This window comes from Hemitrygon akajei, chromosome 4 (assembly GCF_048418815.1).
Source record: "Hemitrygon akajei chromosome 4, sHemAka1.3, whole genome shotgun sequence".
In the NCBI taxonomy this organism is placed as follows: Eukaryota; Metazoa; Chordata; class Chondrichthyes; order Myliobatiformes; family Dasyatidae; genus Hemitrygon; species Hemitrygon akajei.
Genome location: NC_133127.1, coordinates 55352457 through 55369648, shown reverse-complemented (window position 1 = coordinate 55369648; position 17192 = coordinate 55352457). Strand labels below are relative to the sequence as shown.

The 17192-nt window shown below is 41.0% G+C and overlaps 1 protein-coding gene across 5 annotated transcripts in view; it reads right to left on the bottom strand.

Annotated features, from left to right (window-relative positions):
- The window catches only part of LOC140726361 (serine/threonine-protein kinase 32B-like), a 291326-nt gene that overhangs the window by 33164 nt on the left and 240970 nt on the right, over positions 1–17192 (bottom strand). For all 5 annotated transcript variants that reach the window (XM_073042634.1, XM_073042632.1, XM_073042636.1 and 2 more), the window contains one exon: positions 254–370. In XM_073042634.1, the coding sequence (XP_072898735.1) occupies positions 254–370 (117 nt within the window). The remainder of the gene's footprint in view (positions 1–253; positions 371–17192) is intronic.

Below are 17192 nucleotides of genomic sequence, written 5' to 3'. Positions count from 1 at the left end.
GAACCATAGCTCTGCAGGCAGAGAGCGCTTGTTGTCATAACGTGTCTGAAATGCGACAATCTCATCCAAACTTATCAGTCAAACAAACATTATTGGGGGATGAATAAATTAGCAACCATGATACCCAACAGATCCCCTTAACCGCAGTAAGTCAACTTGAAGTAGCTTAGTATGTCATGATTGATTTTTCTGACTCTGAGTATGGTTAGAAGAGTCAGAGAGCATGCCATGACCTTCTCTTTCCATTCTTTACCTTTTTTACTAATGTCACCAGTCCTTTGGACCATGAGGAGGAGCAGTGGATTTTCTCTCTGGTGATCATGTGGAATATTTCTTCCACTGGAGTGTTGGAGTGAATATCGTATGGTCTCTGTAAGACAAAATATAACAGAAATGAATATTGATTACCTTGAATTCTCTTCAGTAAATGTCAGAAACCTTTACTGATAATGTCCTTTCTCTTCAAAACAACAATAATATCAAAATACAATAAGTAAACACCAAGGAGAAATAGTCATTCTTTTAAAATCACACCCATCTGCTGCATCTACTTTCTGCAAGGGAAATATGTGGCCCTTCTGATCTCTAACGGGATCTACTCTCTGCCTCCTCGATCTTTTACTCGATTTACCTTAACCTATTCTGTCAGTTCAATCTCATACCCTCTCATTTCCCTCCTGATTTCCTCCTTAAGTATATTCCTAATCTATTTAGAGCCCTCAAGGGTTTCACTTGTCTACAACCTGTTAAAAACAATGTATGCTTCCTTCTTTGAAGTTAATAACTCATCTCCTTCTACCTTAGGTCACTAACTGGTGAGTTATTAACTTCAAGCTTTCTGCATAATCACTCAGAGTTGAACTGCATGTGCATGTAGCGAGAGCTGTATAACTCATCTCCTTCTACCTTAGGCCATGAACTTATCAATCTCCCCTGCTGTGGACACTTCCTGGAGGTCCAAGATCCGTATGCTCCATGACCGTTGGACTAAGTGTGTAAATGTAGGAGGGGACTATGTTGAAAACTAAGTGTGCTAGGTTTTCTAAAATTGGCTCCGTCTGCCTTGGGCCATGAACTTATCAATCACCCCTCATCTATACACAGGTAAAAATGTAAATCTCAATGCTACCAGGGCTAAGATGAACCTGACCCAGTTTCAAGGACATCAGGGGTATTAAATCAGTTTCTGGAAACCATTGTCTGAGGAGGTGGTGGAGGCAGAGACTTGCAATATATTTAAGAAGTATCTACCAAGCACTTGAATCACCAAGGCATCAAGAACGAGAGACCAAGGGCTGGTGAATGAGATTTGTATAAATTGGTCCTTAATCACATGATGAGGGTGGGCTGAAAGGCTCTATGTTGCTATAACTCCATGCTGTAAAATATTAATATCTGATCTGAATCTTCACAAGTAAGTCATTGCTTTGGGTTAGGTAGCCAAATTCCGGAGGGAACACCTGGCAGATCAATCACAGAAGCATCGAGAGAATTTCACAAACTTAACATGGTCATACTGACTGCTTCTTACTGCTTTGGGGAAACTGTTTACACAACAGTTTTGGAGTCAATGTGTGGGAACTAGACTCCCTGCAAATCTTTAACACTTGGTGTGATAAGTTATTTTTAAGAAGAGAATCAGAATCAGATTAATTATCACTGGCATATACTGTGAAATATGTTGTTTTGCAGCAGCAGTATGTGGCAATACATATTAATAAGAAAAAATCTAAATTACTGTAAGACATATACTGTATATAAAAATTAAATTAAATAAGCAGTGCAAAAAGAGAGGAAAAAAGAAAAAAAGGGTGTTCATTGTCCATTCAGAAATCTGATGGTGGAGAGAAACTATTTGACAAACAGTTGTAGAGTGTGTGGACTGCTTTGTGTTACTGTGTGAATTAGCAAATAAAGAGAGGCTAACAAAACATGCTTTATTAAAAGTAGTAATGCCTCACTAAATTATAATGTTGCAAATCACAGTAATACGCACAGTATGCACTACACTGCTTTCTCTTTAAAATGGAAATAAGCTCATGCAATGATAACTATTTAATATGTGGTTTAAAGAAATTATCTGAAGGGAGAGTTGTACATCCAACCACTTATGAATTCACTCAAACTTTTATTCTCTGCTCACTCCTTGTTGCAAATTGCATTGCTGCTTCTGAAGCATTCACATCAGGTTCCAGTAATCACTGTACATCACTTTCCCACGAAGATCACATACATATCAAATCTCATATCCTATTGTGCAGCTGTCACATCAACAAAACTGACTTTATGGCTTAGAATACATTATAATACGTAAGCTGGAGAACTATTTTCTTGGTTCACATGTATAACTAAACAAATTACTGTCCATAGTTTAATAACTCTTGGTAATAATGACATAGTTACAATACATCCTATGGAATACATCCCATCTGATAGATCTGGCACCATGAACTCTATTGCAACAATCTCCTCTTTGGTTGCTTTTTACTCTCCAGGTTTCTACCTCTGATATCACACATTCCATTCTCATTCCCAATCTAAATGTAGACAAAAGAGGGTCCACTTTCTTGTAATCAACCAACTTTTCTGTGTCATGCTATGGTGAACTACATATACCTGTCTGGACACGCCCCCCCCCCCCCCCCCCACTGACTGCTCCTGTGGCTCCTCCCACGGACCCCTGTATAAAGGCGATTGGAGACTCAGCCCCGGCCTCAGTCTCCAGGATGTAGTGTGGTGGTCACTTGCTGCTTGTTATTTCTTCCAGCCAATAAAAGCCTATATCTTGCCTCACGTCTCCGAGAGTTATTGATGGTGCATCACATGCCCTAAACCGTGATGCAATGCTCTCTTGTACTTCCAACTGAGCTTATATCCATTCACCATTCTGTAAAAGGAAGAGTCCTGTAGACAGAGACTTACTCTGAACTTGCTTACTTTGCCAGACCCAAACAATATTCGCTCATTACAGCAACTTATACTTAGCCTGTTTTATAACTGAATTCCCATCACTCCTGTGAACTGGCTCTCTTATGTTCAGCTGTCAGATTTTAGCCATTCTGAATTCCTGCCTTCCAGGTTTGTGAATAATCCTATTATTTTGAAATTGCCAGAGCACTGCCAATACACTCTACTCGGAGTATATTGTCTTTTATTGAACCTATATTTGGAAAACCTATTCCTCTGGGACAATCAGCTTGGTTCAATTTTATGAACAATTGATTACATTCTTCTATAGATTTGCTTCTCAAGCTCATGGATATATTAGCAAATGTTTCTGTAATTGAGGTCTTCCACTTTAATACTTCTCAATATCTGCTCACAAGAAGATCAACATTCACTGGAAAAATAAACAACTTGAATCTGTGACTCTCAAAACCTGCCTTCCAGTTGTGTTCTATGTCTCTAAGTTAATATTGTCTATTGCAAATCTATTTTTGGAGATACCAGGTTCTCATTTCTGCAATATGAAAATTCTCTTCTGTAAGTAAAACCCACAGGAAAATCTTTGTAAATCATTTAGAGTCCTAATGAAGGGCCTCAGCCCAAAATGTTGACTGTTCTTTCCTCTCGATAGATACTACCTGACCTGCTGAGTTCCTCCAGCATTTTGGGCTTGTTCCTCTGCATTTCCAGCTTTGCAGAATCTCTTGTGTTTATGATTTGCAAATCATGATATTCCTCTAGGAGACTACTTCGCTAAGCACCTACACTCCGTCTGCCAGAAAAAGCAGGATCTCCCTGTGGCCATCCATTTTAATTCCACTTCCCATTCCTATTCCAACACATCAGTCCATGGCCTCCTCTACTATCACAATAGGCCACACTCCATGTTGGAGGAGCAACACCTTATATTCTGTCTGGGTAGCCTCCAACCTGATGGCATGAACAAACATTTCTTGAACTTCTGGTAATGCCCCCCAACCCTCAGCATTCCCCAAACTCTCTCACATTTTCTCCTTACCTGTCCATCATCTTCCTCTGGTGCTTCTCCCCCATTTCTTTCTTCTATGGCCTTCTGCCCTCTCCTATCAGACTCCAGCCCTGTATCTCTTTCACCAATCAACTTCCCAGCTTTTTACTTCACCACCCTCCCAGTTTCATCCATCACCTTCTGTTTCTTCCTCCCCTTCCCCACCTTCTTATTCTGACTCCTCATCATTATTTTTCTCCAGTCCTGCTAAAGGGTCTCGGCCCAAAACGTCAGTTGTACTCTTTTCCATAGATACTGCCTGGCTTGCTGAGTTCCTCCAGAATTTTGTGTGTTCTGCTTGGATTTCCAGCATCTACAGATTTTCTCTTGTTTGTGATTGGATTACCTCCCCAGAGGAAGGTCTCATATTTCATTGCTTGCATGTATTTGCTTCCCAAATTCCCTTGCTAAATCCATTTACATTGGTACAGATGCATTATCAGCTTCATTTTGGTCAGAATATATACCTGCCTGTATTGTGCTGTCTATAATCAATGTACTAGCATCCAGTGTTGATCTTTCCTCACTATAAAAGTAGCCATTTATCTATTCTTTATTAAAAGCGTCCCACTCAAGCTACAGCATATAATTATTTTCTGCCAGAATCTGCTCAAGGAAGCCACCATCCAAACCCACCAGAACAGTATTCTACTTGGATGGATCTAGAGCCTTCCAAAGTGTGAGTGGAATTTTCTTTCTACCTAAACTGATGTCCTTTTCAGAACATAAACTCTCAATCTGAATAACTTCATAAAACCTATTCTCATGATTGCTGGTGCATGCTCATAGCCTATAACTATAATAGGCAACTGAACCCATCCATCTCTATCAGTGGTCCAACAGCTTAGCTGCTCCCCAAATAAAGTGGAAGGTCCCTTCTGCATACTAACCCAATGATATTTTGCTCTAGCTCAGTGAAACAAAGCTGAGATATTTCAGTTGTACTTCTAGGCCAATGACAGAGTGACTTTCTGTCGCACTGTCATTGATTGAAGAAGCTATAGATGTTTCTTCAATCAAGTTTACGTTCAAGTTCAGTTTATTGTCATTCAACTGTACACATGTATACCACTAGATAAAATAATGTTCCTCTGGACCAAAGTGTCCATAAATGTACTGTTCTAATCATTCGCCTCAGGTGCGCAAAATTCCTTTTCCCATCCCTTCATTACTGTAGTGGACAGGAAGGAAGGTTATCAAGATCTGCATTGGGATCTGGATCAGCTGGGAAAATGGGCTGAGAAACATCAGATGGAACTTAATGCTCCCAAGTGTGAAGAGTTGCACTTTGGGAGGACAAACCAAGGTAGGATTTACACAGTGAACAGAGGAATCTGGGAATACAGATCCATAATTCCTTACACAGGTAGACAGGGTTGTAAAGAGAGCTTCTGGCACAATGGCCTTCATATCCAAGTATTAAGTACAGGAGTTGGGATGTAATGTTGAAATTGAGTAAGATGTTGGTGAGGCCTAATTTGGAGCATTGTGAGCAGTTTTGGTCACCCACCTACAGTAAAGATATCAATAAGATTGAAGTATTACAGAGAAAAAAATCCAAGGTTTTGCCAGGACTTGAGGATTTGAGTTACAGGGAAAGATTGACTATATTAGCACTTTATTACTCGTAGCACAGGAGAATGAGAGAAGGTTTGATGGAGGTATATAAAATTATGAGAGGAATTAAAAGGAAATGCAAGTAGATTTTTTCCACTGAGGTTGGGTAAGATTAGAACTAGAGGTCATAGGTTAAGAGAGAAAGGTGAAATTTTAAAGAGGAACATGAGGAGGATCTTCTTCACTTATAGGATAATGAGAGTGTGGAACAAACTGACAGTGTAGTGATGGATGAGGCTTTGATTTTGACATTTAAGAGGAATTTGGCTAAGTACATGGATGGAAGCAATTTGAGGGTTATGGTACAGGTGCAGATTGATGGAACTAGGCAGAATAATAGTTTGGACTAGATGGACTGAAGGGCCTGCTTCTGAGCTGTAATGCTCTATCTAATTTCACCACATGTAGGACTGTACTTTTGTCCAAAGGGCACAGCCTTCTTTATTGGTCATTATTTCCTTGCATCTCCATCTAATATGTCCCGCTTTGTGACAAGAAGAGGCACCTAGCCATCTTGAATGGCCTTCTGGGACCACTCCCATGATATCCATGGCAAATGACTCACTGGTTTCTTGGTAAACCTACCTGTGGCATCCATGTGTCTCAGCTGCAAAGAAGACCACACTGCTATTGCTGTTTCTATGAGTTTGTTCTCTGCTTGGTTTGACTGAAATGGCATCATGTTTTAAAGTCAGCACGAGTGAATCTGCAGATGCTGGAAATAAATAAAAACACAAAATGCTGGCAGAACTCAGCAGGCCAGACAGCATCTATGGGAGGAGGTAGTGACGACGTTTCGGGCCGAAACCCTTCATCGGGAGTAAGGGTTGAAACCCTGATGAAGGTTTTCAGCCCGAAACGTTGTCACTACCTCCTCCCATAGATGCTGTCTGGCCTGCTGAGTTCTGCCAGCATTTTGTGTTTTTATCATGTTTTAAAGTGCCACCTCTATGCTGGTGGCCATCCTAAAATGCTCTCTTTAACAAAAGATTTACTTTATTAAGTAGTCCTGCCTGATTTCCCTCATTCACCAACCTGAGCTCCATTGAGCAACCTCACAGTGAACAATCTAAGAATACTTGGCAATTGCTCCATTTCAGAATCAGAATCAGGTTTATTATCACCGGCATGTGAAATTTGTTAACTTAGCAACAGCAGTTTAATGCAATTCATAATATAGAAGAGAAAAAATAAATAATAAAATAATTATAATAATAGTAAATAAGTAAATGAATTATAGTATATCTATATTGAATAGGTTAAAAAATGTGCAAAAACAGAAATACTGTATATTTTTAAAAAGTGGGTAGTGTCCAAGGGTTCAATGTCCATTCAGCAATCAGATGGCAGAGGGGAAGAAGCTGTTCCTGAATCGCTGAGTCTGTGCCTTCAGGTTTCTGTACCTCCTACCTGATGGTAACAGTGAGAAAAGGGCATGCCCTGAGTGCTGGAGGTCCTTAGTAATGGACGCTGCCTTTCTGAGACACTGCTCCCTGAAGATGTCCAGTGTACTTTGTAGGCTAGTACCCAAGATGGAGCTGACTAGATTTATAACCCTCTGCAGCTTCTTTCAGTCCTGTGCAGTAGCACCTCCACATCAGACAGTGATGCAGCCTGTCAGAATGCTCTCCATGGTACATCTATTGAAGTTTTTGAGTGTATTTGTTGACATGCCAAATCTTTTCAAACTCCTAATGAAGTATAGCTGCTGTCTTGCTTTCTTTATAGTTACATCGATATTTTGGGACCGGGTTAGATCCTCAGAGATCTTGACACCCAGGAACTTAAAACTGCTCACTCTCTCCACGAAGGTTGGTATGCGTTCCTTCGTTTTACTCTTACTGAAGTCCACAATCAGCTCTTTCGTCTTACTGATGTTGAGTGCCAGGTTGTTGCTGCGGCACCACTCCACTAGTTGGCATATCTCACTCCTGTATGCCTTCTTGTCACCACTGTCTTATCTGATCTCTGGTACTTACTCAAGCAGTAATATTCAAACTATATCGACGTAGTATTCTTAACTCCAAAGGTGTTATTGTTTGCATAAGCAAATAAACAGAGGTATCAGAACATACTTTATTGAATACAGTTTACTTCAATTGGCAACAAGGTGTCAGGCCTTGATTGAGTACCTGGTAGGGCATGAAAGCCTGTACAAACCAATTGGTGAAGTGTCGAAGGATATCTGCAATCTCTCACTGCTGCATTCAGGGGTCCCACCTGCTTCAAAAGGGTGACAATTATTGCCCAGTTGCAGTCATATCTACAGCCAATTGCCTTCAGTGGATGGTCATGGGCAGAATGAACTCCTAACCAAGAACCTGGACCCAGTGCAACTTGCCTATCACTACAATAGGTCTACAGCGGATGCAATCTCACTGGCTCTCCACTTGGCCTTGGGTCACCTGAACAACAGCAATATCTGTGTTAGGCTGCTGTTCACTGATTGCAACTCAGCATTCAGTACAATCCTGTTCTCATTTCTAATCAACAAGCTTCAAAACCTGGGCCTCTGTACCTCACTCTGCAACTGGATCCTTGACTTCCTCATCAAAAGACCACAGTGCGGATCAGAAGTAAAATATCTTCTTCGTTGACAATCAACACTGATGCACTTCAAGGATTTGTGCTTAGCCCACTGCTTTACTCTCTCTACACACTTGACTGTGTGCCTAGGTACAGCTCAAATGTGATCTATAAGTTTGTCGATGATACAACTATTGTTGGCAGAAATTCAGATGGTAATGAGGAGGTGTATGGGAGTAAAATAGATCGGCTAGTTGAATAGTGATCTAACAATAACCTTGCACTCAATGTCAGTAAATGTCCAAGGAATTGATAGTGAACTTCAGGAAGGTGAAGTCAAGGGAACACATAACAGTCCTCATTAATGGACTAGCCGTAGAAAGAGTAGCAGTTTTAAGTTCCTGGTGTCAACATCTTTGAAGATTTATCCTGGGTCCAACATATTGATAAAAGAAGGCATGATAGCGACTATATTTCATTACGAGTTTGAGGAGACCTGATATATCACCAAAGACACTCGCAAATTTTTACTGATACACTGTGGAGAGCATTTTAACTGGTTGGCTCACCTTCTGGCATGGAGAGACCACTGCACAGGATCTAAAAAAGCTGCAGAAAGTCGTAAACTCAGCCCGCTCCATCCTAACCCTCCCAGCATTAAGGACACCTTCAAAAGGTGACGCCTCAAAAAGGTGGCATTCATCATGAAGAACCCCCATCACACAGACCTGCCCTTGTCTAAATGCTACCATCAAGGAGGGGGTACAGAAGTCTGAAGACACACAATGAATATTTCAGGAACTGCTTCTTCCCTTCTGCCATTAGATTGCTGAATGGACGATGAACTCATGAACATTACTTCACAGCTTTCTTCTGCTTTATTTTTTGCAATATATATATAATTATTGTAATTTATAGTTTTTAATTATGTATTGCAATGTACTCCCACAAAACAAGAAATTTCATGACAGAACACAACAGTAAAACAACACAATAAATATAAATACACAAGAGAGTTAATATAGATTGATTGTATGTCCATTAAGTGATGCTAGGCACAACGGTGCTGGCACACAGGAGCAGTGACATGAAATGATATAGAAGTGGCAGTGAGTGGTGTGATAGAATGAGTTAGTGGGAGGAGGTGTTGATCAGCCTTATTGCTTGGGGAAAGTAATTATTTTGGTCTCATGTTCCTGATGTAGCCTCCTCCCTGATGGGGGTGGGACAGACAGTCCATGAGCAGTGTGGATGGGATTCTTCATGATGCTGCTGGAATTTTAAAACAGCTGTCTGTATATATGTCCATGATGGTGGATAGACCGGTGCTAGTGATGCATTAAGCAGTTTTGACAACCCGTTGCAGAGCCTTCTTAACTGCCGTAGTGCAGGTTCTGTAGCATGCTGTGTTACTGCATGTTGGGATGCTGTATTCTGCAGAAGTTTGTGAGTATTGATGTGGATAGTCTAGCTTTCATCAGCCTCCTCATTAAGTAGAGGTGTTGTTGAGCTTTCTTGATTCTCTAGCATGTGTTTTGGGAGCACTAGAGGTTGTGCAACATGTGCACTCCCAGGAGTTTGAAACTGCCCGCAGTTCCTATAACTGCATTGCCGATGTAAAGAGGGGAATGAGTGATTCGAGTTCCCCTGAACTCGATAACCATCTCCTTTGTCTTGTTGACATTGAGGAAGACGATAGTTGCCTGGCACTCAGGCCTCGATCTCTTCAACCTCCTCTCTGTTAGCCATCTCTTCATTGTTGGTGATGAGCCCCACCACCTATGGAGAAACCAACAATATTCATATCTGCAAATGTAGAATTTCAGATGCTGAAGTTTAGCTCTGTAAGGCTTTGATGTACAAATACAATACTAGAAGGATTGCTTAGCAGGGAAAACAATTTCTGTGGAGACAGAAATATCATTTCTGTTTTACTTATGACTTTTGATCAAATTCTGGTGTTCAGCTGAGTGCAAAAATCAGGAGTATTGGCTTCTTAACTACACATTTACTATATTCTATGTCTCTAATTCAACATAAATTGGAACATAGCAACTAGGAGAAGGAGCCCCTTTAACCTGTTACACCATTCAATAAATTCATAACTGATCTTTGATCTCAGCTCTATTTTACTGCATTGTCCTCATCTCTTGATTCCTCTCATGTTTAGAAATCTATCGATCTCTGACCATAAGAACATATGACAATGGAGCAAAGTTAGGCTATTTGGGCCATTGAGCCTCCTCTGCCATTCCATCATGGCTGATCTATTATCCCTCTCCACCTCATTCTCCTGCCTTCTCCCCATAATATTTGGCACTCTGACTAATCAAGAACCGCTTTAAATATACTCAATGACTTGGCTTCCACAGCTGTCTGTGACAATGAATTCCACATTCACTATCCTCTGGCTAAGGAAATTCCTTCTCATCTCTGTTATAATTCTTAGACTGTACCTTCTAATCCTAGACTCCCCTACTATTTATAACATCTTCTCCATATCCACTATATCTATGTCTTTCAATATTCAGTAGGTTTCAATGAGAACACACCCCCACCCCATTTTTCTAAACTCCATTGAGCACAGGCCCAGATTCATCAAACGCTCCTCATACGTTAACCCTTTCATTCCTGGGATCATTCTCGTGAATTTCCTCTTGACCATCTCCAATGCCAGCACACACATCCTTTCTTAGATAAGGGGCCGCTGTGTGCATACATCTACTGATGCTTCTGGACACATCATCAGTGATGTTCTTGGAATCATCGGGTGTTTCGGGTCTTTCAGCATCATACACCCTTCTCCAGGTGACTCAGCCGGGGCTGATCAGACCCCAGCTTGTGTCCAGATGGCTAGCTACACATGACTCCATGGCTCCCCTCTCTTGAGCCACAGCCACCCTGAGGCCCTCTCTGCCACATCAGTGATACTGCAGATGGCTCTCCTCTTCCTCTTTCCCTCGATGCACAAATTGCTGTAGGCTCTGGCTAAGGAACGGGCTGCGAATCCCCTACAACCAACTTCCACTGGGAGACACCTCGCTCTCCATCCAGCCTGCTGGCAGTTGCTGACCAGTCCTGCATACTTAGATAGCTTCCTGTCAAAGGCCTCTTCCAAGTGATCTTCCCATGGGACTGTCAGCTCCAGCATCACCACCTGCTTCGTGGACTCAGACACAAGGACAATGTCTGGTCACAGGGTGGTGGCTGTGATATGGTCGGGAAACCCCTCAGCTGCCTTTCAAAGTCCACCAACAGCTGCCTTTCAAAGTCCACCAACAGCTGCCTTCTTTGAATTCCTCCTCCAGGGATTTGAAGGACAGTTGCAGTTTATTCCTCTTGACCATCTCCAATGCCAGCACACACGTCCTTTCTTAGATAAGGGGCCAAAAATTGTTCACAATCCTCTGTGCAGCCTTCTTATTGTCTTACAAAGCCTCTGCATTATATTCTTGCTATTCTCATCCTCTTGAAATGAATGCTAACATTGCATTTGCATTTCTTACATCAGGACCGAAGGGTCTCGGTTGAAACGTCGACTGTGCTTCTTCCTATAGATGCTGCCTGGCCTGCTGCATTTCACCAGTATTTTGTGTGCGTTGCTATCATACTCCTTATTTTGAGGATGTAATCCTTAGTTCCAGACTCCATTGCCAGAGTAAATATCCTCCCTGCACCCAGTCTGTCAATGCACCTTCTTATCTTTGAATTTGTACAACTGCCTTGTCCTACATATTTTTGGAAATGCATTTGTTGTTCAGTTTCTTCATCATATGAATAGATAGTCTTGCACTTTGAATAATGTCTCTCCTGCTGCTTATTAAGATCATTTCCCCTTTATTTCCACACATTCTGTTGTGTCTCACTGCAAATTCACTATCTTTGTTTCTCATTTGTCTCTTCAAATACTTGTGCTTCAGGGACCGTCAACAGTGAAATCCCCTCAGAACTTCCTGTGAGTCTTTTGTCATTTAAATGCCAGCAGCTCAGCTGGACAATTTCTCTCACAGTCCAGCTGTTTGGCTCAAACACTTGCACAGCTTTCAAAGCATAAATCCAGCCCATTTGTGTTTACAGCTGATGCTAGCAAGGCATTGATCAACACTTCCTACTTGCACACTCTATTTGCTTTTGTGTTTTTGATTTATTTTCCTCCTCCTCCAAATATTATAACTAAGTTTTTACAATGATGTTGCCAGGACTAGAGGGCCCGAGTTATAGGGAGAGGTTAGCCAGGTTAGGGCTTTATTCATTGGAATGTCGGAGAATGAGGGGCAACCTTACAGAAGAGTTTAAAGTTATGAAACGCAAAGATAAAGTGCATGGTAGCAGACTTTTCCCCAAGTTAGAGAATTCCAAAACTAGTGGCATAAATTTAAGACAATAGGGGAAAGATTTAAAAGGGACTTGAGGAGCAACATGTTCGTTCAGTGAGTAGTGAGCGGTATCAGAAGAAATGGTGGTGGCAGGTACAATGGTATCATTTAAAAAGCCCTTGGAAAGGTACATAGAGGAGTGGAGCTTACAGGGATGTGGGCCATGGGAAATTGGAACTAGCTGGGTGGGCAAAATGGTCATCATGGGCAGGTTGGACTGAGAGGTCTGTATCCCTGCTGTACTGCTCTATACTGCGCATGGCCAAGTGGATAAGGTGTCGGTCTAGTGATCTGAAGGTCGCTAGTTCGATCCTCAGCTCAGGCAGCATGATGTGTCCTTGAGCAAGGCACTTAACCACAAGGCTCTGCGACGACACTGGTGCCAAGCTGTATGGGTCCTAATGCCCTTCGCTTGGACAATGTCGGTGGCATGGAGGGGAGACTTGCAGCATGGGCAACTGCAGGTCTTCCATACAACCTTGCCCAAGCTTCAGTCATCATCGAAAATCGAGAAGAAGAAAAAGGAGAAGAAGAAGTACTGCTCTATAACTTATGGCTTTAAGTTATTGCTCTATGGCCATAACTTAGCCCATCAGACTGTTCTGCATCACCCTGTCATTCAAGAGAAAATCTCAAACAATCAAAATTTAGCCATCACTCCATGAAATTACATTGAATTATGTTTGTTGATTTCAAGAAAGCTGGGATTGCTCTGTATTTAGGCAGTCAATTAGGTCTATATTTACCTAGAACACTTTGAATAGGATTAGACAGGCTGGATTTGGGGCGGATATGTACCCTGACTGAGGGGTCTAAAACAAGGCATATATTCAAGGTCATATTTAGGACCAAGATAAGGGGAAATTTCTTCACCCACAGGTTGGTGAGCCAGTAGAATGTTCTACTTCAGAGGGCTATAAAGGCTAAATAAAGGAATATAAAATTTCAATAAGGAGATAAATAAAATTTATTGAGCTATGGTGAAAGAGCGAGAGTTATGAAGAAAGAACAAGAACACGGTTTGAGGTAAATACGCAGACATGAATATACTGACCAGCAGAGCAGGCTTGAAGGATACATGGTCCCTTCTTACAGTTACCATCTGTATCTAAACGCTTGGGCTCCCCAGGGCAAGATTAACTTCAATGTCAGATTCATGCTGAGTGACAGTCAGTGATAGAGGAAATCGTGGACTTCCCATGTAAGTGTAGCCAAAAGCAGATATCTGAGATGTTCAGAAGGTCAATGCCAGCTTCTCTGAATGCTGGGTTTGTAGCTGGACCCACCATTGACCCCATCAGTGGAGCACTTTGTGGAGAAGATCTACATCCATCTATGGGGGCCTAGCACAAGATTGACAACCCTATTCACCTGCCCCATGGAAGGAGGAAAGATCAGCTCAGTCCTTTTTTTATTTAACTTTATTTCAGTTTAATGTTTTAGTTACTGTGGTAATATATGTGTACATAATAAAGAACTTTAGTTCCCAGTGTGCAATGCGGGCAGTTCCCAGGAACTGGGTGTGATGTTGGTGAACTGGGAGTACTATGGCGCTAGAAGCCATGATTGTTAATAAATGTGCTAGCATTTGAAAACACACACAAAATTTGTCTTTCATAAAGAACAAAACATGGTATCAGAAGTTGGTGGAGGTCTAATTATGGACCATAACTGAATACGGTGAGCGACTAAGAAAGACATACTAGGTTCCAATGGAGAGAATCTGCTGGCAAGAGAGCACACTGCCTCAAAATTCACCGAGTGTCTTAGGTGAGAGAAGTCCAAAAAATTCTGTTATGGATAACTAAAGTTCCCCTGCAACTATACAGTTTACTGACAATCTAGCTAAAGATTAGAAATGCTTCAAACAGCAATTCACTATAAAGCCACAAGTAGAGCTGGTGGCGTGGAGGAAAAATTGAAAGCGTCTGTCTTTCTACACATAATTGGTGAAGATGCTTTGGACATCTACAACAGCTTCAAATTGATGAGACAGACTTTAAATAAGACACTCTGATGATAAATATTGAGGAGCATTTTGTCCCAAGTAAATATGTAATGCTTGAGAGATATACTGTAAGTTCTTCTTCTGTGAACAGAAACAAGGTGTTATCTTTTACCAATACTTAGCTCAGCTTCACACATTGAGTAAGTCCTGTAGGTTTGGAGAATTGAGAAACTCGCTAGTCAGAGACAAAATTGTTTCTGGAGTCCCAGACTATGAGCTCAGAGAAAGATTGCTCTGAGAAAAGATTTAACTAGGAAAGATTTTGAATATGTTTAGGGCAGCAGAGACCACAGGAGCACAAGCTAAGGAGCTGCACAGGGCAGACACAACAGTGCATGCCGTGAAAACAGAGGGGCAGAGTGCAATGCATACCCCAAAACAACAGCATAGCAGAGTGGTAGGCTCAAACAGTAAATGCAGCAAATGTGGAGGTAGCTCATTTCAAAGATGTGTCTTGCTTATGGGAAGTCCTGCAATAATTATGGGAAGAATCATTTTGAAAAGTGCTGCAAAGCTGGTGCTACCAAGAGGAAGGTGCACACTGTTGATTAGGAAATTGAGGAAGTTGTTGCAGATACTTTGCAGATTTCTGGTGTTGGTAAGATAGAATGGATTGTTCCAGTGACCATGAATGAGACAGTAATTCCATTCAAGCTTGACACCAGGTGAATCTGTTGTCCATTGATGATTACAAGACTCTCAAAGTAAAGAGCAAGATTTACCCAGTTAAGTTAAAAATGCTAGCTTCACTGGAATGTCCCAGTAAAAGGGAGCTGTACAGTGACTTTCAAGCACAAGGGATAGCATCTAAAGGTACAGTTACTGATTGTTGAAAAGTGAGTACAGTCAATATTAAGCATAACTGCATGTGAAAGGCTCAATCTGGCAAAAAGAGTTTTTGTAGCGACCAAAGGTGACCAGGCAACACTCAATTTAGAGTACGCCAATGTCCTTGAGGGGCTTGGATGCTTATCTAATGTAACTCAATAAACTTGTAACAGCATCCATGGGAGATGCAGAGAGGTTATGCAAGAGAAGCACAAGAACCTTCCATAGACATCTGTACCTGCTACACCAACATGACAGTCAGGATGCCAGTGCTAAACAGAGTGGTAATGATGAAGTTGCCAGTTTTTCTTCCGTATAATGCTGTTATGGTTCTCTCATCAACTTCCAATTAAAGACTGGAAATCAAAACTATCTCTATAATCCTCACTGAAGGGGGAGAGGAAAAATGAAAAGGAAGACAGGGAGATCACACAGAACCAAATGTCAGAACAATAGCACCAGTTCAACTCAAGCCAACAGGAGGCGTTGCTCTTTATGATACACAGCCAACAGAAGGAGCTCTGTGAATTGACACAAACTCAGTTGTAACTTGTACAAAGACTCACTGATCACATGGATGTAGCCCAGGGCTCTATTATGAAGCACATGGAGTGAATTATGATCACATAACAAGAACATAAACAAGGACGAATAGATAGGATCTTTGCCAAAGGATATGAAAAAAATGAACATGTTGATCAGAGATTTAGCACAACAAATGAAAGCAATACTTCAATGGAGACAAATAGCAGACCAAAAGGATCAGCAAACCACCTCAGAGACTGATTGAGAGTTTTAGAGTGAACAAGGGACTGTGTTTGCTCATTACAATTGACATTAATATAAATAACTTTGTTGGAAAGGATTATTGTTTCTTGCAGGTTTATGAGGACATAGTATTGTGTTTGCTTGCTTTAAAGGTGGAAGATCTGTTATTATGTGTGTACATAATTAAGAGCAGTTCCTAGTGTGCAATGTGGGTGGTTCACTGGGAACTGTGAGTGATGTTGGTGAACTGGAAGCTTGGGAAAAGGTGTGGAGCTAGAACTATGATTGTTAATAAATGCTCCAGCTTTGAAAACCCACACCAAGTTTGCATTTTATTAAGAACAAATATAACTGTTAGTTTTGGGCATATTAATAAGTTTTCAATTAAACATACTTGCTTATTAATTTTACATGTTCTTTATTCATTTTAGATCCACCCTGCCATCATTGAATGTTGCTGAAGTCTGTTACTTCATATCATCCAGTTTACAATTTAACAAATTCACTCCTTTCAAGTCTTATCAATGAGTTATTAAACCAAATGGAAAGGGAATTTCCATTACCCCTGAATGTTAGGGAGCTGCCAAATTTGTAGTGAGAGGGTATAAAGTATAGATCTATTAATACAATTCAGAACCACTCTTCAATCTATTTCCAAATGTAAATTACAAACAATCATTAATTTTGAAGTTATAAGAAGAGTTGCATTGAAAAATATAAGCAGGCCAGCAGATCACTGTGGGAGGCCATTTAATATAGATACTTTGGAAACTAATAACCATGAGGTAACCACAGAGAAGTCAACGCCAACATAACAATCAAAGAGATGGCATACAATAGAGTGAAAATTAGTGGAAAATTAGAGGATTGAGAAGCTTTTAAAAACCAACAGAAGGCAACTAAAAAGTCATTAAGGTAAAGATGGAATACACAAAAGTAAGCTAGCCTCTTTAATAGTAGTATTAAACAGGATACCAAAAGTTTCTTCAGATACAAAGATAAAAGAGAGGTGAGAGTGGATATCAGACCACTGGAAAACGATGCTGGAGAAGTAGTAAGGGGGGACGACAATGAAATGGTGGATGAACATTTCTGT